The following is a 19943-nucleotide window of genomic DNA, read 5'->3' as shown; positions in this document are numbered from 1 at the left end:
GCTCGTTTTCCTCATAATTGTAAACAATCTAACCTTTTCAACGATGACTGTGCTAAGTGATTTTTAAATTAATAAATTTAGGTAAAATATAACAAATTAAAAGTGAAATGTAAGCTTATTTCGAAGCTTAGAGTGTGTATTTTAAATATACAAAGTAAAAAATGTGAAAAAATTTTGTGAAACATAGAGAAATAACATGTTTTCTTAGTGCAAATTTTTGAACTATTAATCGTGAATATTTTAAAAAATATTAGTAATTTTTACATTATTTTTGAATATTCCTCCTCTGGAGAAGCTCCCCTATCCGTACATACCCCATTTATACGGAAATTCGGTTTTTTTACCCCTCCGCCAAAGTAATCGGATCGTGCCCCCCCTCAATTAGCATAACAGTAATTCTAATGATAATAGAATAGAAATTTTCAAAATCAAGTTTTTGCATATTATCAATCATATGACCATTTGTAAGCAAGAAACCATTAAACACTCACACACTCTCTTCTTTCGCTCAAAAATCGAACTTGTTACTGGTTGTAGTATTATTAAGTACTCAGTTTAAAGGACCAATTCAAAATAATTTTGTTCATATACAATCCATACTTACTATTAATACTACTATGTTGATATACATACATATAGTATATGTACAATAATTATCAATAAATAAAAGATTAGAGAATTTTTCGACGTTTTTATATATTATAATCATAAATTAATACAAAAATATTATTTAACTAAATAATGAGAGTTTAAGAAAGTATCAGAAAATTCAGAAAGCGTAAAATCTTCGAAGGTATGTCCTTGTTTACATATGTATGTAGTTAATTAAGCACAAACGAACATAAGTATGGTACATAAACTTTGCTAGCTTTTGACTGCTTAAAATAAGGACATAGAACAGAGTAGGATAAACAAGAAAGAAAAAATGAAAATATGCATTGCCCTTATGAGTATCTGCGTTAAATAGATTAACATTTTATATGATAGAAAACATTTTTGGTTTCACTCTAGCAATTTCGTGTACGGTTGCACACACCATTTGCTCTACTTTCTATGCAAACATTTCAAAACAATGCCACATTTAAATGCGCAAGTTTGGGTTTGTATAGCGGACGTACTTCAGCAAGGCATCGTTTTCCTCGCACACGAATGGTTTCTTGTGATGGCAGGCAACGTCATGCCAGTTGACGCCATCATTGTAGAATTGGTTGAGCAGAGCTAAGCAGTTTTCGGGAGCACCGTTCTGTTTGTATTCACGGTTGTCGGGCTGGGGCAGACCAATACCGCCGCTTGGCGACCAATCACCCTGGGAGCGCTCGGAAGTTGGAGCTAATTTTTGCAGAGTAGCGGTCCAGAACCAGCCATTGACGTTGGTGGGCTGCAAATCGGGACGGTCACAACCCTTGAAGTCGCAGAGACGACCACTGGTCCAGATATATTTCACCTGAAATCAAAATAAAGTGGTTTTTGTATACTTTTGAAATGTTTTAAATGTAAATTATTGCTTAAATTATGTATATATTTGTATAATTTTACAACTATAAGTTAGAAATAATTATAAGAACATTATATTTATACCCTGAACAGAAGTTTGTAATAACCTACATAGTAAGAACGTCGGATGTACAATATAATAGTCTTGTCAAACTGATCGATAAAAAACTAGTACTTTTCTTGAAACCTTTTTTTTTGACAAGAAATCTTCACGAAATTAAGCATCGATTTTTTATCGAAAATAATTTCCGAAAAACAGTTCAGATTGTTCGCAGTTATCAAGGTATGTACATATTTTTTATACCCTTTTATGTTATAAAAACGCACCTGTAAAGGGTTTTATTATTTCTTGATATTTTGTGACTTAAAAGGCGTTCACGCATGCGCGCATAAAATATATAAATAGTGCTGACACCGTTATCCATTGCATTATAAATATGCATATATGTACACACATATGTATGTATGTATGTTCCGCTTACTAATTGTTAGTCGTCAGCTACTTGCATATTGCATGGAAGACGCAAAGTAATACAAAATTTCCACGCCAATCATACAAAGAACCAAAACAATAAACCGTTAAAATGGTTTGATCGGTTTAAAATGCGCTGGTAATAAAAAGCTCAAACTAAGCTGACAAAAAACAATGTGCCACCAACTCCATTGTTGTGTGGTGGAAAGTGGCATAGCAAACGTGTTAAGTGGCTCATTACTGTCAAGTAAAATACGGTAAATAAAATAAAATACGTTAAATATCCGACACATAATTCATAAATATTTTTTGAATGCCTCTAGTAGCTTACTTGCATTTACAATTGTGACCAAACAAGTGCATGTGTGTGCTTAATGTATACTTTGGTACATATACATTGGTATATATGTATGCATGCAAATACATGACTCGTTCGCATGTATATATGTATATGCAGTTGTTTGCAGTTTCATTAGTTGAGTTAATGCCTGCGCCGCCACTACCATTGACATTCGACTTTAACGGATCACACCTCAGTCATAATATAGTAAATATTTGATTTTCACTTTCTCTTACACGACATATAGTGAATAAACAACAACAACAACGGTAATAACGGTTTAAGAAACAATAAACAAATAATAACGGTGTTAAGCTGAAGGGCCAATCAGCCGTAGAGAAGCGCGGAAATGCTTGTGACAGAGGCAATAATGGTGTGCAGTTATCATACATATGCAAGCAGTTTTGTATGTATGCGTGTGTGCGCTTGGCGGCATAAATTCATGCTTTTTAACAGCGCTTCATTTGCTTATCGGTCGCTGCAGCGTCGAACAGCAGTGGGCAAGCCCTTTTGTGGTGACACCAATTAAGAAGAAAGTGAGTGCAGATATGCAGTTTGGATAGCATATACAACTTATGTATATATATACGACCTATATATGTGTATATACAGCGTGTTAACAGCTTTGAGGTGTCTGCGAAATGTTTTAAAAGGAGGTTCCTTATTGCCTCCCAAGGGACAAATACTTTTGGAATAAATCAGACACTCTGCGTTTTCCAAATAAATGTGCATTTTGAGGAAGGTGTTAAAGACACCACAAGAAATACCAGAAATATGAGATTTTTTTAACAATGCAATTAATAGCGGGTTTCTGTAACCAGTCTTTTAGTCTGTATTTGAGACATTTTGAGATAAAGTCTCATTTTGTGACTAGTTACTATTCACAAAACAGGCTCTAGCGTAAATATTGCCTCAAATTTGAGACCTGATAGTTAGCAGGTTTCAAAATTAAAAAGAATTCTTAGCTAAAATGCGTCCATTAATGAAGAAATACGCTATATTTTGAAATTTTTGTATAAAAAGGAAAGAATGCCAGTGTATCAGCTCGTGGAGCACGACAATGGTTAGCTCCCTTCTGTTCTGGAAATTTAGAAATTTCAATTTACACCGATGGAATAATGTCTCTAGCGGAAAAATGGCTAAAAGTGGTCGAACAAAATGATACATATTTGATTATTTATTTATCAGTATAAATATAAAAACAAAAATAAGTTGAAGTTTGATTAGAAATGCGAAAAAACTTTTTCGACTATATTTCACATAAATAGTTTTGGCCAATTTAAATAATAAATAAATAAGTACTATTTAAGGACTAAATCTCTATGACAGCTGCATTTGCATAAATGTCAACTCATGAACAATCAGCTGCTATATATGTATTATTATTTGAATTTTCTTCGTACCATAGCAAACTATTTTTAAAATTCTTCATTTTCTCAATATTTAAGTTAATATAATTTTCCAAAATTATAATGAAGCATTTGTTGTTAAACATTCAATGAGTTTGGTCGGCGAAATTCTTTATAGTATCAGCTCGGAAAATTGTCAGATGTCCAATTGTGCTCTTAATTTTCATATCCCTGAGTATTTTATATGGAGAATAGCATTTAAGCTAGTTGTAACGAAGCTAGTTAGCTAGTTGTAAAGTTTTTATTAAGACTTTATGGTACCAATTTGTACACAAATTTAGGACACAGTGTCAAATTATGGCAACCAAAGTATACTTTAATTACTTTTCATACTTTACTTTCAATAATTTTTACTTGCATTGCACTTTTTCTGAAAAGATAAAACTCGACCCAAGTGCTTCCATGTTAACGACTGCGAACACCAATAATACCTGATTACTTTCAATTATGCATATTAGATAATTTGCCGCATTTACTTCCTCTTCCACCAAAAGATTGCGAAAATTTGCATTAATTCCGCACTGCATCATTCGTTTGGTGAATTTTTTTGCTTTAATTATATTGCAACATTTTACGTGTATCCTCAGCACTCAATTATCCATAACACTGTTTGTTTGCCACACGGTTTCGCCGAGTTTATTAACGATGTGGAAAATTAGTTTTTCCCAATCGCAGGTCGGCAGCTAAAATCATACGAGCATTTAGATATACTTATATGATTACATACAGACATATATGCATATGGGCGCATAAACCGTTATGCATACGTTTTGGACGCCTCGGCGCCACTACAAGCGGTGGCACCAGTTGGCACCGGCCAATTTCTTACACTTTGCACATTTCGTTGCCGCGCGAAAAACTAATTTTCACATTGAACTTTATGGGTTGGGAAAACTTCAATTATAACGGTTTTTGTGTGAAATATTTTATTCATGTGCGACCATCGCATTTTAGCGTGGCAAAATGTTGAAATCATTAGCATTTGAAAAATGGGGATACAATTTTGTATGTATGTACATATGTAAATCAGATTTTAATGAGTGCTAAAAAGTTGGCGTGTCTGCATAAAATGTGGAGATTATTACATTTTATTATTGCCATTAGCAGACCGAGTATCTGCATATAATTTTTGGCAATGAACTTCATTTTATATGCAAACTATATTTTAATTGAATTTGACTAATTTTACTATATTTAAGAAATTTATGACATAACTAATGTTGAAAGCTCTATTTGTTGCCACTATAATTTTCGTGCTGTGATTATGTTCTACGCGCTCTCAAAAATTTTAATTGATTTCCATACAAGAGAGTAAGTGAACAGCGCATTCAAGTGAGATAACCTCAGCCTTCTTATGTTTATTTTATAACAGTTGTTTGTTATATTAGCCACTCTCCAAGGCAATAGTTTAGTAAAAAAAACTAAAAAAAAGTGGCGTTCTCACTACTGCTAACTGCTTTATCGGTTTGTGGCATGCTTCTTGAAAAATTCAAGTTTGAAATATGTATACTCTGAGGCTCGTTTGCAGGCGAGGAGGTGTTAGAAAAACAGCATGCGGCAGTTTGAAACGTGAAGTGGAACTAAGAACCTGTTGTTGTTGTTATTATTATAGCGGCAGATTTTGCCGGGTTGACAGTTCTTGATCGGATAAACATCCACGTTCGTTGTCGTTTCGTAGACCCGACTGTTGTGGGAACGGTTCTTTGTAGTGATGGTTTGGAATATCATTTGTTTGGAAAAAAACGATATTTCATGTATCATTCACAGAATATCCTATAGTTTGGAGATTATGCTAAAATGTCAACAAGAATTTAATTCAACCCATCTTTGAGAGTCGCTAACTATCATTAATTGCATATTATAAGGTTATTACTGTCTGTCAATGTGCTAAAAGTGACCTACATTTAAATAAACATAATATTTTCGAGTTAAAAAGTTTTTAAGTGAGCAAAGTGCGACTTTTTGAAACACTTGTTTGACCCATTCATTAAACTAAGACTCTTGAATAATTAACTACTTACACATACCTTGATTAGCCGTGTGCATAAAGTGCGAACTTGTACAAAATAAACATATTTAACTAACAAAATGAGAAAAGGCTTTAATTGTGTTGATATAAAAGAAACACCAACAATTGAAGTGAAAATGAGCTGCCGAGTCATATGTGTGTTAGAAATGAATGAATGCGCGTAAGAGCAGCTAATAGCAGCTGGCGGCTATAAGCAATTATTTATGCAGTAACCAAAATTAACACTCACAGTTTTTGTAAATGACTTTGAATAATTGTATTGTCTGGTTTTTTTCGTTTTGACATTTCTCTACAAAATTTGTGTTGCGCGTTGACAACATTTTGACAGAGAAATGTATGCAAACCTTCATTGCGTTTGCGCTCAATGGTGTATTTCGACAATAAGTTTGTGTGTCGGCAGCGGCATTATGTTTTATTGGTTAGGCGTGTGTTTGTTTACGGCTCCAATTGGGTTTCACTTTCCACAAAATGCTTTATTTACATACAAACTTTTACTTTTGTTAAGTGCAAAATTGTTTTGAGTTGCAAATTCAACAAAGACGAATTGGTAATACTCATTTGAGGTGAATATCATTGACAAGTTCGCTGCAAAAGTCTTTTGTGCTTAAAAACGTAAGCTTATGCGCTTCCCACTACCTAATATGTAGCGCAAATAAAAAAGGTTTTTTGGAAGGTATGTGAAGAAAATATTAATTAATTATTTAATGTTAATTAAAAATATTTTCTATAATTGTCGAATTATTGTTTTATTAGTCAAAAGGGCATATTATTTATTTATGCACATAACTCCCTTAATGTTGACGTATTTTTGTAAATTTTTATAGTGATTTAAAACCACTTTTCTTACAATTTATGAAATAAAAGAATTATATAGGATATTATATACATATTAATAAATATTATAGTATATTGTATTTTTTTTTAGGCTGCAAATTTCATTTCTGAATATTCATAACAAGAAATTTGGAGTTAATTACTCACATTTTCGTTAACCACGCGTTGCTTAATCCATTCGTTTTCTAAGCTAGTTTCCAATGAAACCAAGTCCATGCAACGTCTGCGACAGAAGTTTCTGCCTGTCAACCAGTCTTCTTCCACACCCTTCAATTGTGGGTCGCGCCACGAGAAGAAGTAGCTGTAGAAAAACAATATTAATTATATTTATGATATATAAATTATCATAATAATAAAAAATATAATACTATTATATTTAAAAAAAAATATGCTTTATAATTGTATTATTATATACTTAATGTGGTATTTATAAAGAAGAAGTGTGTATTATCTGGTAGGCGCGCATATGTGCTTTATTTTTAATTCTCTATAAAAAAATATAATATTTTTTAAGGGAAAATTGCTTGCGGTTCAATAATAAAATATTGATAACAGTTATACATGATTAAATTTTAAATCAATATTTTTTTATACTGCTTATAAAGAGTGATTAGAAACATTGAACATTAACTTTAAAACTATAATGTAATATTTAATAAATTTTTGTTGTTGTTATATATTGCAATATTTTGGTATTTGTTATAAAATGTAAAAAAAATTAAATATTTGAGAAAAAATTGGCTGGATTTGAGTTCTTTTTTATGTATAAAAATAGATTTAATTTACCAATATTTATTTGTTAACAGTAAATAGTTTTTTTAGTTAAAATGTTTTCACACGTACATATATTATTTTATTTCTTATATAAAATTTTTTGTTAATTGACATTCAGTAGAGTGCTGATAACTACTAAACGATTTTTCCAAAAACCAAAAAAGTTTGGTTCAAAAAAAAAAAAACAAGAATGAAGAACAAAGTATAACATAATAGATGCAGCACTTATTTGTTGAAATGTGGTCACTCAAGTGTTTTTAAATTAAAATTTTAGTTGACTGGTAAGACCGTTAATATTTTTCAAAAAAGTTTAAAAATTATTCAACTTTGTGAGTAATAATATTTTTAAGAAATATATATTTTTTATAAAATTTTTCATTCTGAGATATTTTTCTTTTTTTTTCTATGAAATAGACTTCGTTTTGCACTTTTAAACTTATACGTTTTGAATTTCACAAATATACATAATTTGTATAGACGCTCAAATATTTTTATTTAGCAGCCAAATGCCCTTTCAGACATTCTTTAAACAATGGTTTATCGCCTACATGCTGCAGTGCGGATACTCACCCTTTGCCATCGGGTGTCTTTTCGTGTATAATCCTTTGAGCGCACAATTGTGGATTGGGTGGATCCAAAACGCGTCCATTGGAGAATTGTGCAGAGCTTAAACTAACAATGCTAATCAAGCAAATACCGGCTACGACGAACGCTTTCATTTTAACACTCGTTTATTTAGACGTTCAATATATATTTGTATGTATATTTGACACTTTCGTTTTCGTTATGGTCAAGCGCGAGCAACACCACCACAGCACAGCACAGCAGTCAACTATTTGTTATTTACGTACGGGCCGTAATTTTTGAAATGACATGAAATTTTCTATGTCACTATGCTTTATATACCGCCTACCATAGAGACTTTGTGGTGTATTCGGTGAGCAAGCATGGTGAGTGCGTTGCTCTTTTACGCTGGCCTCCAACAAATGTCTTTGCGCTCAATTTGTATTGAGTGCTTGAGATTGTTTTGACTGCTGTCGCATGCTTGCCGATATTTTTCATATTTTTGTCGCTGGCTCGCTTTCAAGCATTACGATTTAAGATTATGCGACATGTTCATAACATTGAGTCGCTTTTTGAATGGTGTTCACTGTTAATATATTGCATTAACTGCCCGGACAGACTCAAAAATTATTAATGAGTAGTCCAAAATTATTACTGAGGAAAAACCAAAAAAAAAAATTTGGCTAAAACGGTTAAGTCTGTTGCAAATACGTGGTTGCTCAATAATATATGTATACGTATGTGTGCAATTTTGTCTCTTTTGTAGGAGAGTAGAATATTAATTGAAACCGACTTCCGACCTTCCGTGTCTCTCTAGAATTTTCAAAAAATAATTTTATTCAAAAGTTACGGCAGTGGCGCTCATGAAAAAGTTTAAACTCGGTGTTCCCAAAACTACTTTTTTCGAAATTTAACTCGCTTATTCTTTAATGATTGATTTGATATTGACAGTAGCTTTTTAAAAAGATTTTCTAAAGAAAATAACAGCGCGCCATTGGAGACCAAGTGTAGCCAGGTCCTTCTTCTCTTGGTCTTTCCAACGGAGTGGAGGTCTTACTCTCTACTCAGAGCTGAAGTGTTTTCATCCATTCAGACGATATAATTTAGCCAGTGTAGCCTATGTTTCTTAATTCACTGAACTATGTCAATGCCGTCTGTCAGCACGAAAAAGAGCTATGCCGCTATGTCTGAATTTGATATTCCTGCAAAACTAATACGGCTGTATAAACTGACGTTGAGCAATACCAAAAGCTCCATCAGGATCATGGAAGGAACTCTCCGAGCCGTTCGATACCAAACGTGGTTTCAGACAAGGCGACTCCCTATCGTGCGAACATCCGCTCTCGCCAACTGTTGACAGTCATAACTTCGAAGTCGTAGATAATTTCGTTTATCTTGGAACCAGTATTAACACCAACAACAATGTCAGCCTCGAAATCCAACGCAGAATAACTCTGCTAACAGGTACTACTTTGGACTGAGTAGGCAATTGAGAAGTTAAGTCCTCTCTCGACGAACAAAAACCAAACTCTATAAGTCACTCATTATTCCCGTCCTGCTATATGGCGCAGAGGCATGGACGATCACAACATCTGATGAGTCGATCTTACAGGTTTTCGAGAGAAAGTTGCTGCGGAAGATTTATGGTCCTTTGGGAGATACAGCGGCTACGCTGGCTAGGTCATGTCGTCCGTATGTGTAAATGAATAATAATGAAAAATTCTTTTCTATAAAAAAAAAATTATTAAATATTAAGTATCCAAACATTTGGTTTTAAATTTCATAAAAAAATCCTTTTCAGAAAATTAACTAATATTTTTAAAAATTTACTTTTATGCTGATATTAAATCATATCCACACCGATCTTCCTCAATTACTAAACACAAAGTTTCAAATTTGGTCTAAATTAAAAACATAATAATTTCTTAAAAAAAAAAAAACGATAGCTTGCTTAAATATGTTTTTATACAACAAATACACAATTTTTTTCATTTTCAATAGATATTCAACCATAGCGCTTCATTTAGTATTCCTACAACAGTTTGTACTGGTTACGAGTACCGGAAAAAGTGTTGTGTTTGTTGTTATGCTTAAAAGTAGGTGCCCTCTATGCGCAGAGGTACATATTTTTAAACAAACTACACGCATACATACATACAGCTTTAGTACAAATTTAAGCAAAATCACTTAAGTAAATATGTATGTACATAAATATATACATTCATATATGTATACATATATAAGTCCAAGTATTTGAAGTGTCATCTGAGTGTGGAATACCTAATTGATTGTGTGTCACGCTGTTACTACGAGATTTTCTCTCATACGCTTTTGCTTATTTTGCTTGTCAATATTTACAGTTAACTTGAGTTGCTTGAGCACTACATACAACTGTTATCACACGCCAGCATAAGTTACGCAACTTTTCAGATGTTTCGCACAGGTTTCGAACGTTTTTGGTTAGTGCATCTGTTCGTATGCATCAAGAGTAATGTGACATAGATATGTATATATGCACTTTGTGCACGTCATATCATATTTTGGGTAATGGTATATATATGTATAAGGTAAGTGCTTAGTGTTTAGCTTTGGCTATTTGCTATTCATTAACTTCCATTAATAGCAATCTTTGCCAATTTTGCAAACATTGCAAAAAATCCTTTTACTTCCAAAAGAGGTTTTAGGTGACAAGAAAAGTGTTGGAAAAAAAACAGTTTGTATATTTTTATACTGAAACTTATTACAGTAATTATATAAATAAAAGTGAAATGCGAAAAACAAATCTAAGTTCGGATGGCAGCAAGCCTTATATATTTTCAAGCAAAATGTTTGTATATGCACTTACAAGCTTAGTTAAAGTCATATTTCATCCAAATACATTTACATATATTTTAAATATTTTTAAATTAATAGATAATTTTTTCTTGGAACAGGAAGTGCTCAGTTTCAATATCTAACAAAAAAAGAAATATGCTTTAAGAAATTCCACTTTGTCTCTCCTCAGCACTTAAAATGGTCTAAAAAACAAACTTTTTCAGTTCCACAAGTTTTGTAAAAATTATTCCACCTTGTTAAGGAAAAAATTTGTTGCTATATTAATTTTTCTCCGTGTAAAGCGAAATGAGAAAATAAATTATGTATTTCACCTGCCATTTATTCACATGTCGATTCAATTATATGATATCATGTACATGAAACAGTTTGTCAGTCAGCGAGTTGCTGAACCGGTTGCCGGAAAAAATTAAAGGAATCTCCATTTTGGTCCTACTCTATCAAAGTGACGTAATGCCTACCGGCATTTATGTACTACACACATTCCGAAATTAGTAAGTATGCACTTTTTTAAGTACAGTTGCTTGGTAGTGTCTTAAACCTTGGTGTTTACGATGAAATTGTTTCGTAAATTATCATTTTTTAATTACTTAATACACAAAGTGTGTTTTTATAGAAACGTGGTTTTCAGGAAGACATAAAACGCATATAATTTAATGTTATCAAGAATTTAGCTTTATTATTATCAAACCCTCCATTATAATATAAAAATTATTTCAAAGAGGCGACTCAAATAAATTCCCGCAAAATATTCTCTTCCTAAAACAATTACAGATAGTGTGCTCACCAAACATTTCCTTCAATAAATAGTATTTATCGTTGGCTCTATGGCATGTACCGCCAACTTGTTGGCACCAAAGTTCGCTCACATCAGCATAAAAAATCATTAATCATGGCTCTGTAGCGTTCTCCTCTAACATTATAGTTGCGTTCGTTTTTGAAGAAATTTGAATGAAATCTGTCCGTAGAGAACACCAAACAGTGACTTTTTGAGGAAGTAACGGCGTCTCAATAATTGCTTGTGGATTATCAACAATTTCGTTTATTAATATATCCAAGTCTTTCATTATGGCTATAAAAAGATCAACTCCGTAAAAGTATTTCCTCATTGAAAACTACACGTTTAGAAAACTTCCTTATATACCTCTAAAAAGAGCTGCCTAGGGTGCAACACCACATTTAATCAAGTTGTAAACATTTGAAATTGGACGGTCTTAAAAAGCGCTAAATAATATAATCGAGTATATCTGAGTGAACAAAATATTTATGTGCGAGCACAACGAATTTGTGCATTTGATAATTGCATTACAAACATGCAAAAATCCGAAAATTGAAAAGTTTAATGAATTTCAGTGATTTATTGTTGACCACAAACTTATGAAAAGTAGTAAATACCGATGAAACCGATGAATTGCTGTTGAACTCAAACAAGATAAAATCTGCATAAAAATATTTACGCACGCCCATAAACAATAGTACATACATACATTTGTAGTATTTTGTTGCGCATTGTGCGATCAAGCAACAACAATTACCCACATACATACATATATGTATATCTGAAAAAGAAATCTTAGCTTCTGCTACTTGTCTACAGTTTGCTTTTCGCGTCTTCCCGGGACCGTACCAATGTTCATTCACACTGTTTTAGCAGGTGAATTTAAAGCGCGTTGCGATGGAAGAAAAATAGCGAAATTTCACAACTGCACAAAAGACTTAAGACACGAACTTGTGTTGCAATGCAGTAAGCAAGCGAGCGCAGAATGCCTGCCGGAGTAGTGGGAATGAATTCACAGCGTTTATTATGCATTTGTTTTTCTTCTTCGCTTATTAAAGGCGCTTTTGAAGTTCACATCAATGGCATGGCATTGAACGACAGGCGGAATGATGCGGCAAATTGTGCGCTGCGTTGGTAAATAAATACTTATATACAGATATATGTACATACGTACACTGTAGGTATGGCATGTAATAAGGAAAATCGAAATTTTTGTTGATTTGTACATTTGATAAGCTTAGCTTGTAGTTGTCGATTTGATTACATGACCGAAAGATTAAAAGCATTGAAGCAGTTCTTTTTTTATATTTCGATTACTGTTAGTTTTGGGTGTCAGCAAACTCGCATTTTTAGCTATAATGGTTATTTTATTGATATATGTATAACATCGTAGTATAATTTTCAAGACCCCAAATAGCAAATGTCAGAATCAGCGGACCTATGACCAAGGTTCTGTACTTCTAACATTTCCAATTTATCTAATACAAATAGTGATTTTCATTATACCGGTAAGCTTACATGCTATAATGCACAGAAATTAAGTTCAAATTATCTTGGAGTTGAATGCCCAAAGTAAATAAAATCACTGCTTGAAAAACCGCAGCTCTCATACATACTTGTATGTAATACTAAAATATTTTTTCGACTTCCTTAAAGAGTACACAATTTTTGGCAGCTCTTGTTCTGAACCTTCCCCTTCATATATTAAAAAAAATATGTTCATAAGCACTCCTAAGCAAAGTGGTTCCCTGCAGCTTGCAAGCGCCTGCGCACTACTCAGCGATTTATACGAGAAACTTTTTCATAACTCCAGAGACAGCCAGCCGATGCTCGAAAAAACTTGTTGTAATTTTAATTTCACAAAATTACGAACAAATATGTACATATGTACATATTTTGTCTTGCATTCATTCACACGCGTACAATGGTAAGTATGTATGTATGTACAGCAAAGTAAATTTCTTTAACGCCCATTCATGCGCAACGCCCATAGTGGCTACACATCACTGGAATTTTCTTAAGAGACTTATCGCACCTTCGCTTACTGATGAGTGGTTGTATGCGCAAATGCTGTTATGTAGCTATGTGGGTTTCGATGCTGACACAGATGAATAAGTGTGCTGTTCGGTTGATTTGTTGATTTTGTAAAATTTTTGGTGAAATTGTTTTATAATGACCGATGGCAGAGTCGCATGCTTATTGACCTTGGCGGTTACAGACATGACAAGTTTGTAAAAATCCCGTTTTTATGTAACTGTACGTGGTGGAGTCTGTGTGGAAAGTGAATCTGAATGTGTCATGAAAAAATGAAAATGTATTACATGTGCTTACTTGTGTGCATATTAACGCATGCATGCATATGGATACTAATGTGCGTATGTATAGTTTATGGACTGACATGTGCGTATATCAGTATGTACATATGTAACATTGTATGCGTTAAGCTGTGCAAATGAATGCACCTTTGAGATCGTCATATTTAATGCTGGTGACGTGAAGTCTTCGCAGTTGTTTTTGTTGTTGTTGTTGTTGTTAGTTTTTAAAATTTTGTGCACGAACGTGCGTATATGCATGCCTGTGCAACAGAGAATAAAAACCTTTAGACTTTAGGTGAAGTGCGCATGTTTTAACATGTGTATGCATGATTACTTCGCTGAAACAGGATTATTTAGTATATTTATTTAAACTACTTGCACATTATTGTCAATGAATTTAACTGTCGTATGCCACATTTATTTTATGCACAATAAACATTTAACGTTAAATGCTTGTAATGACATTCACAGAGAGTCCCGTTAAATATTGTACATACATATGTATACTTTTTTTATTTTATGTTGAAATTGTACAACAGAGTCTGCGACAGCCAATCGCGAAGATCAATCGTAGGATCAAATTTAGAGTATTTTCTATATGGAAAACTATGGTGGCTTAGCGCTGATTTTATGAATGAGTTCTTCATTAGCACCATCATTTTCGAAAAAATTAAAAATATCCAAGTTAAATTATTCTTTGTAATAGTATAATTTATTTTCATATCACTTCATTCGCCTCTCCCCATGCAATGATAGCTTGACGGCGATATTTTGGAGATATTGTGGTCCTTGGAACTTTGGATAGGTATTATGAATGGTCAAACTCCTAGGCTTTTGAAGATTGTGAAATTTATTGATTTATCACGACAAACTTTGTGTGAAAATCAAGTTACAACCACGTCTATTTTCCAAGTAACTTGAATAAATTTTTAAAATGTATAGAGATGCAGATTATAATGTACTATTTATTATTTAACATTATTTTATTTAACAAATATTTTATAAAATATTAAAGTATAAAGTTTATATTTTCGAAAAAAAAATTCAAAAATTATATTAGTGAACTCGTTTTCGCCCCTACGAAGCACAATTTTACTGTAGGTTCATATATAGATTCGAGCGTACTTCAGACGAATTACAGTCCCTCATTTACTGCGAATATCCAAATATCTTTGTATGTAATATCCGCATTACTACATCAATTATGTGTTCATTATCAGGCTTAAAAAATTTGGCTGGTGCTATTTGCAGTACTGTTTGTTAAGCGCTTACGAATTGCGGCAATGACAAGTTGGATTTCATTCGGAAATGCGAATATTTGCCCGCATTCGTATATGCTATGTGGCTTGTATAGGTAAATAGGTTGCATGTACTTAAAATTATTTACCTACGAGTGTGTTGTGTATATCAAGCGGGCAAATAATGCAAATATTTATTTTGGAGAAAGTGGCGAGGTGCTTATGGTTTTGATAACCATAATTGCAAAAAAAAATGCAAAAACGTTGTTGCTGCGATTAAAATCGTTTAAAATATTATTTTTGTAAATTAGCTGTGCAAATTTTATAATAAATATATAAAAAAAATTATAAGATATACTATATCTATATGTATATACACATATATGTATGTGGTTGAGTATTTTAGCTGGAGAAATATTAATTTGTCATTTCGGTGAAACTTTTAAACAATTAAAATAAAATTTTGAAAGAGAATTATGTCACATGAGCTATTGTATAAATTGCATAACAATATATAAATAAAAAAAATTAGCAATTATAATAATTACTTTATTTTGTTATTTTCTTCATCGCTGACATAAGCCTGGCTTACTACATCTCAAATCACTCTGCGAAATGGGTCAGCATGAAACAGAAATAAAAATAATAATAATGTTTTGTAATATTTATAGTTGTCAAAATACCAAAATTTTCAATTGCTTGTAATAAACATTACTTGACGAGCCTGAAATAAAAATAAGTAAAGCTTCACACTTCAAAAAACGCGTGCAAACAAAGTTTGTTAAAATTATGCGTTTGTTTTTTAGCGAGAGCACTACATTCTTCGATTAGCATTAACAACTTCACTCGAAACCAATCTTAACAGTTGTAAGTGGGCACTCATAATTTTTTAATAAATAAGGCCAATTGTTTATTCAAAAAGCATACGAAAAAAACTTTTGAATACAATGTACTTGAGTGAGGGTATGTGTTTTAACCAGAGAGTACAAAAACATTTTCGCTAAATATACCTGTATAAATGCTTTTTTTTGTTGATCTCGGATAGACCTTTCAATACCGCAAAATTAAATTCACAAAATATTATGCCCAGAAAAGTTCCAATAAGAACTTCATGATCGAGTTTTTTCGATATTATAAGTAAATGTCTGCCTTTTTAGAGAAATTTAAATGTTTAACTATATTAATTTTCATGTCTAAAATTATTGGATTGAAGGTAATAAGAGGATTAAATTTTCTAAAAAATTAAAAAAATTTAAATAGTGTCTTTATTAACTCTTTTACGTCCAGTCTATATAAAAGCTGTTGTTCTGCGCTTATTAGGAATATAAAATTTTTGTTATATTAGCTTTAAAATATTTTTTCTTTCATTTTTTATTTTATTAGTAGAAAATTTAATTATGCTTTTTCGAGACGCTGAATTGCGAAATTATGAGAAAAAATTATTGAAATTATTCTTTACAGAAAGAGAATAAAATAATATTAGCATTTAAACTTCCAAAAAAATTAATTTATATTTTTTATGTTAATTTGTATAAATTTTTTTGGTATTTTTTCAATTATAACTAGCGCTTTTTAAATAAATACGTCTAATACATAAATTAACCCGAAAAACAATCCGCAATTATAATACTTACACTACATATGCATACACACATACATATACTTATATTCGTAGTATACATACTTATGGAAACACAATTTTAAATACCCACATGTATTTATTTATCGCGGGTTCAGATAAAGGTGAAGTTTAATTTGACAACCAAAAATGTTTAAATGCTCCAAACTATAAATTTTGTACGCAAAATGACGCTGATCATACGGATTTCAGAGGAAATTTGTACGAGCAAATGCTTGTTTGCGTACATACATGCATGCATACAATCGCTTATGCAAACATAAGTACTGCAAATATTGCAAGCTTAGCGATTATGCACTCACTTTTATGCTTTGGGTGAGATTACCCTGGAGGTTGTTGACTGAAATCGCAGTCTGTGAACTGGCGACCAAAGAATGACCGCTTAGTGTACGGAGCAAAATGTGTACGTATGTATGTTTAACTTTAGTTGTAGTTGAAGTTGAGTGAATAATTGTTTGAACTTTGTTTAGTTACTTGCCAGTGCAATTTAATTTGAAAAAATATATATGTATTTAACACAATTGCACTTAAAACTTAATTTGGCAGAAGTTCAAGTATATGTGTTTATAAAACGTATAGATAAGTCAAGCATAATATAATATATTGTTAAGGCATCAGAACAGTGCAACTATAAAATAAAATTTAAAGTGAATATTGAAGTCTAGACGTTGAATTTTATTTGAAGATGCGTTCAAGAAAATTTTAGCGAAGTTAGAGAATTTGCTTAGAAACCATAATACCACCCTTAGGTAAAACCTAAATTATTTCCCTAAAAAACCTGAAACAACAGTTCGAACATATAAAAAAGCACCACCTACAACCCACTGTCTTCTACATTTGCTACAAAAATTCAATGCATGACTGTATGACTGTATGTCTGTATCAATCTGAAATAAATTCCTATATGAGCTACTCATAGATTCCATATTTGCGAGGGGCTATATTTTTATATATTATTCAATAATAATTTGCCAACAAACATATTTACTTATACATATTTGAAAAAGGTACAAGAGTATACCAATGCATACGTATATGTACATATGTGTATACATCTGATTAGCATGCAACTAGCAAATCATTGGCAACATATCAGCAACTATCAACTGCCGAAATAAAGAAATAAAGTAGCTACGGGTTATATTTTTATGTACATAGGTACGTGTTAATAGTCACTATAACTTTTATTGATTATAGAGGTTACGTTCACATGATATAACATGGTGACAGTCGGAAACCTTGGCCTCCAAAGCCAAAAATGTAGAAGTTGCCCCGACAGAGGCATGGATTTTTCTATATTTTTATACGTGCTTATATAATTGGGTTTTGGTAAATACTAATGAGTGACGTATAGAATAAGCAACTGGTATAAATGTAATAGGTTGCTATAATTAAAAAGACGCAATCATGCTCTTATATCGCCTTAATGAGGTATCCTGTTGTTCCTTCGTACTTATGTCATTTATGTTTCGTAAACATATTTAATTACGGCTACGTTACTTAAATGAAAACCAATTTTATTATCGTTACAAGCTTAAGAGAATATTTGCGCCGATTTATATGTAAGGCTCATGGAAAATTGGATCGAAAGCATTCGAATGATTTCGGCTTTGGTAAATAGTGCGACGGTTTGCAAAAACTTGAAGTTGACTGTGGTTTACTGTGAATTGTGTATTCTAAGTTAAAATATATTTTAGTTTTATATTTTATATTAATATTTTTTAAATAAAGTTGAGTGGACACACTAGCGCTAACAATTCAAACAGCGCTTTCACACTTGCGATCATGACAGATATAGCTATTTATATTGTTGCTGGACTCTCGGCTTTATGTACATATTATACCATATATATAATTATTATCTAATAAGTCCAAAATACATACATATAACACTGTGGTTAGAATGACATAAAGTTTCATCTACGCGAAATGAACGTACCATTTCGTGGGCTGGTACGCACACACTTCCAAATAAAATCCATATATAAATTTAGTTTTGACTCTATAGGACTTTTTAGAATTCAATTAATGTTTCAATTCATGGGTATTATACGTACTGCTAAGGTGTGCATTTGTTTGAGTGTCTGCTTACCAGCTTTTGTGTGTGGCATATAATTAAGAATTCGGCGGCTTTCTCAAAAGCTCCAGAGGTTTAAATTTATGTACATATTGCAGGTAGATACATATATTCATAACACAGCAATTGAAAGTGCTTCATTTCCGGTTGATCATGAAAATGGTCGTAAAAATAAATGCGTGTTCCTTCCTTCCTTTTGCTTTGGCTTTGTGTTGGCGTCAGTGATGATGTCATAGTTTTTTTATACAAAAGTTTTAATCGAATTAATATATGAGCATATCACGGGTTTGGATTGATTATGGAAACTCTGTATGTGAAAATTTAGAGTTTTAAATTTTTTCTATCAATTTTATTTTGGGGTTATCTTGGAGTGTGGTTGTTATTATTATTATATATATTATTATATATATTATTAGCATAAAAATATTTTTGCTGCGTTTTATTTTAATAAATACAATATATAACAATTGTTTTTTTTTAGTTCCACTGAGATTCTTTCAAATGAGTGTACATTCGACTACTTGCCAAGTGTACTTAACGTAGTAATATGAAGTTCATTGCTGAACTTGATGTCACAATTTCAATGTTATTGAGTAAAAATATTTATTCATGCATAAAATCCATAAAATTGCAACTAAATGTAGCAATTCAACTGTCATATGATTCCTCATGATTTGGATGGTCTCCAAATCACGCCTCCTTTTAATCGATTCAAGCGCCAACGCGTGAATGTCAAATTGATTTATACAGAATAATAAAAAGTTTAATTTTAAATAAAGTTATATTACTATACGTATACAAAGCATTTAACTGTGAACAGTAAAAATATAATTTTATTTATTTTAGCAAGACCTTACGTAGCGTAAAGATAACGTAGAAACATAGTAAAAAAACAGCTGTTTTATTACTTTTAGTTAACTATTTTTTTTAATAACAGGGTTATTTATATATGTGTACGTATTAATGTAAATTGGCTATATATTTTATGCTAAAATACTGATATTGTGAAAAACTATTATTGCGTTAACAATGTATAAATATTTTTAGTTCATTACGACAAATTAACAAGAGCTTGGCAAGCCTTGCGATTGTCATCACACAAAGCTGAACTGTTTGGCACATGTATGTCGATAAAGCAGTTCACCATT

At 31.9% G+C, this 19943-nt stretch overlaps 1 protein-coding gene across 1 annotated transcript; it reads right to left on the bottom strand.

Moving 5' to 3' along the window:
- Positions 1-749: 749 nt before the first annotated feature.
- On the bottom strand, positions 750-8187 carry LOC126757414 (uncharacterized). The gene is made up of 3 exons (XM_050471356.1): positions 7923-8187; positions 6726-6879; positions 750-1444 (listed from the first exon to the last, which is right to left on the bottom strand). The coding sequence occupies exons 1-3, from the start codon at positions 8069-8071 to the stop codon at positions 1082-1084; spliced, it is 666 nt and encodes a 221-aa protein (XP_050327313.1). The 5' UTR covers positions 8072-8187; the 3' UTR covers positions 750-1081.
- Positions 8188-19943: the final 11756 nt, after the last annotated feature.

This window comes from Bactrocera neohumeralis, chromosome 2 (assembly GCF_024586455.1).
Source record: "Bactrocera neohumeralis isolate Rockhampton chromosome 2, APGP_CSIRO_Bneo_wtdbg2-racon-allhic-juicebox.fasta_v2, whole genome shotgun sequence".
Classification (NCBI taxonomy): domain Eukaryota; kingdom Metazoa; phylum Arthropoda; class Insecta; order Diptera; family Tephritidae; genus Bactrocera; species Bactrocera neohumeralis.
The sequence above is the reverse complement of the archived record's forward strand: the minus strand, read 5'-3'. Positions and strand labels throughout refer to the sequence as shown.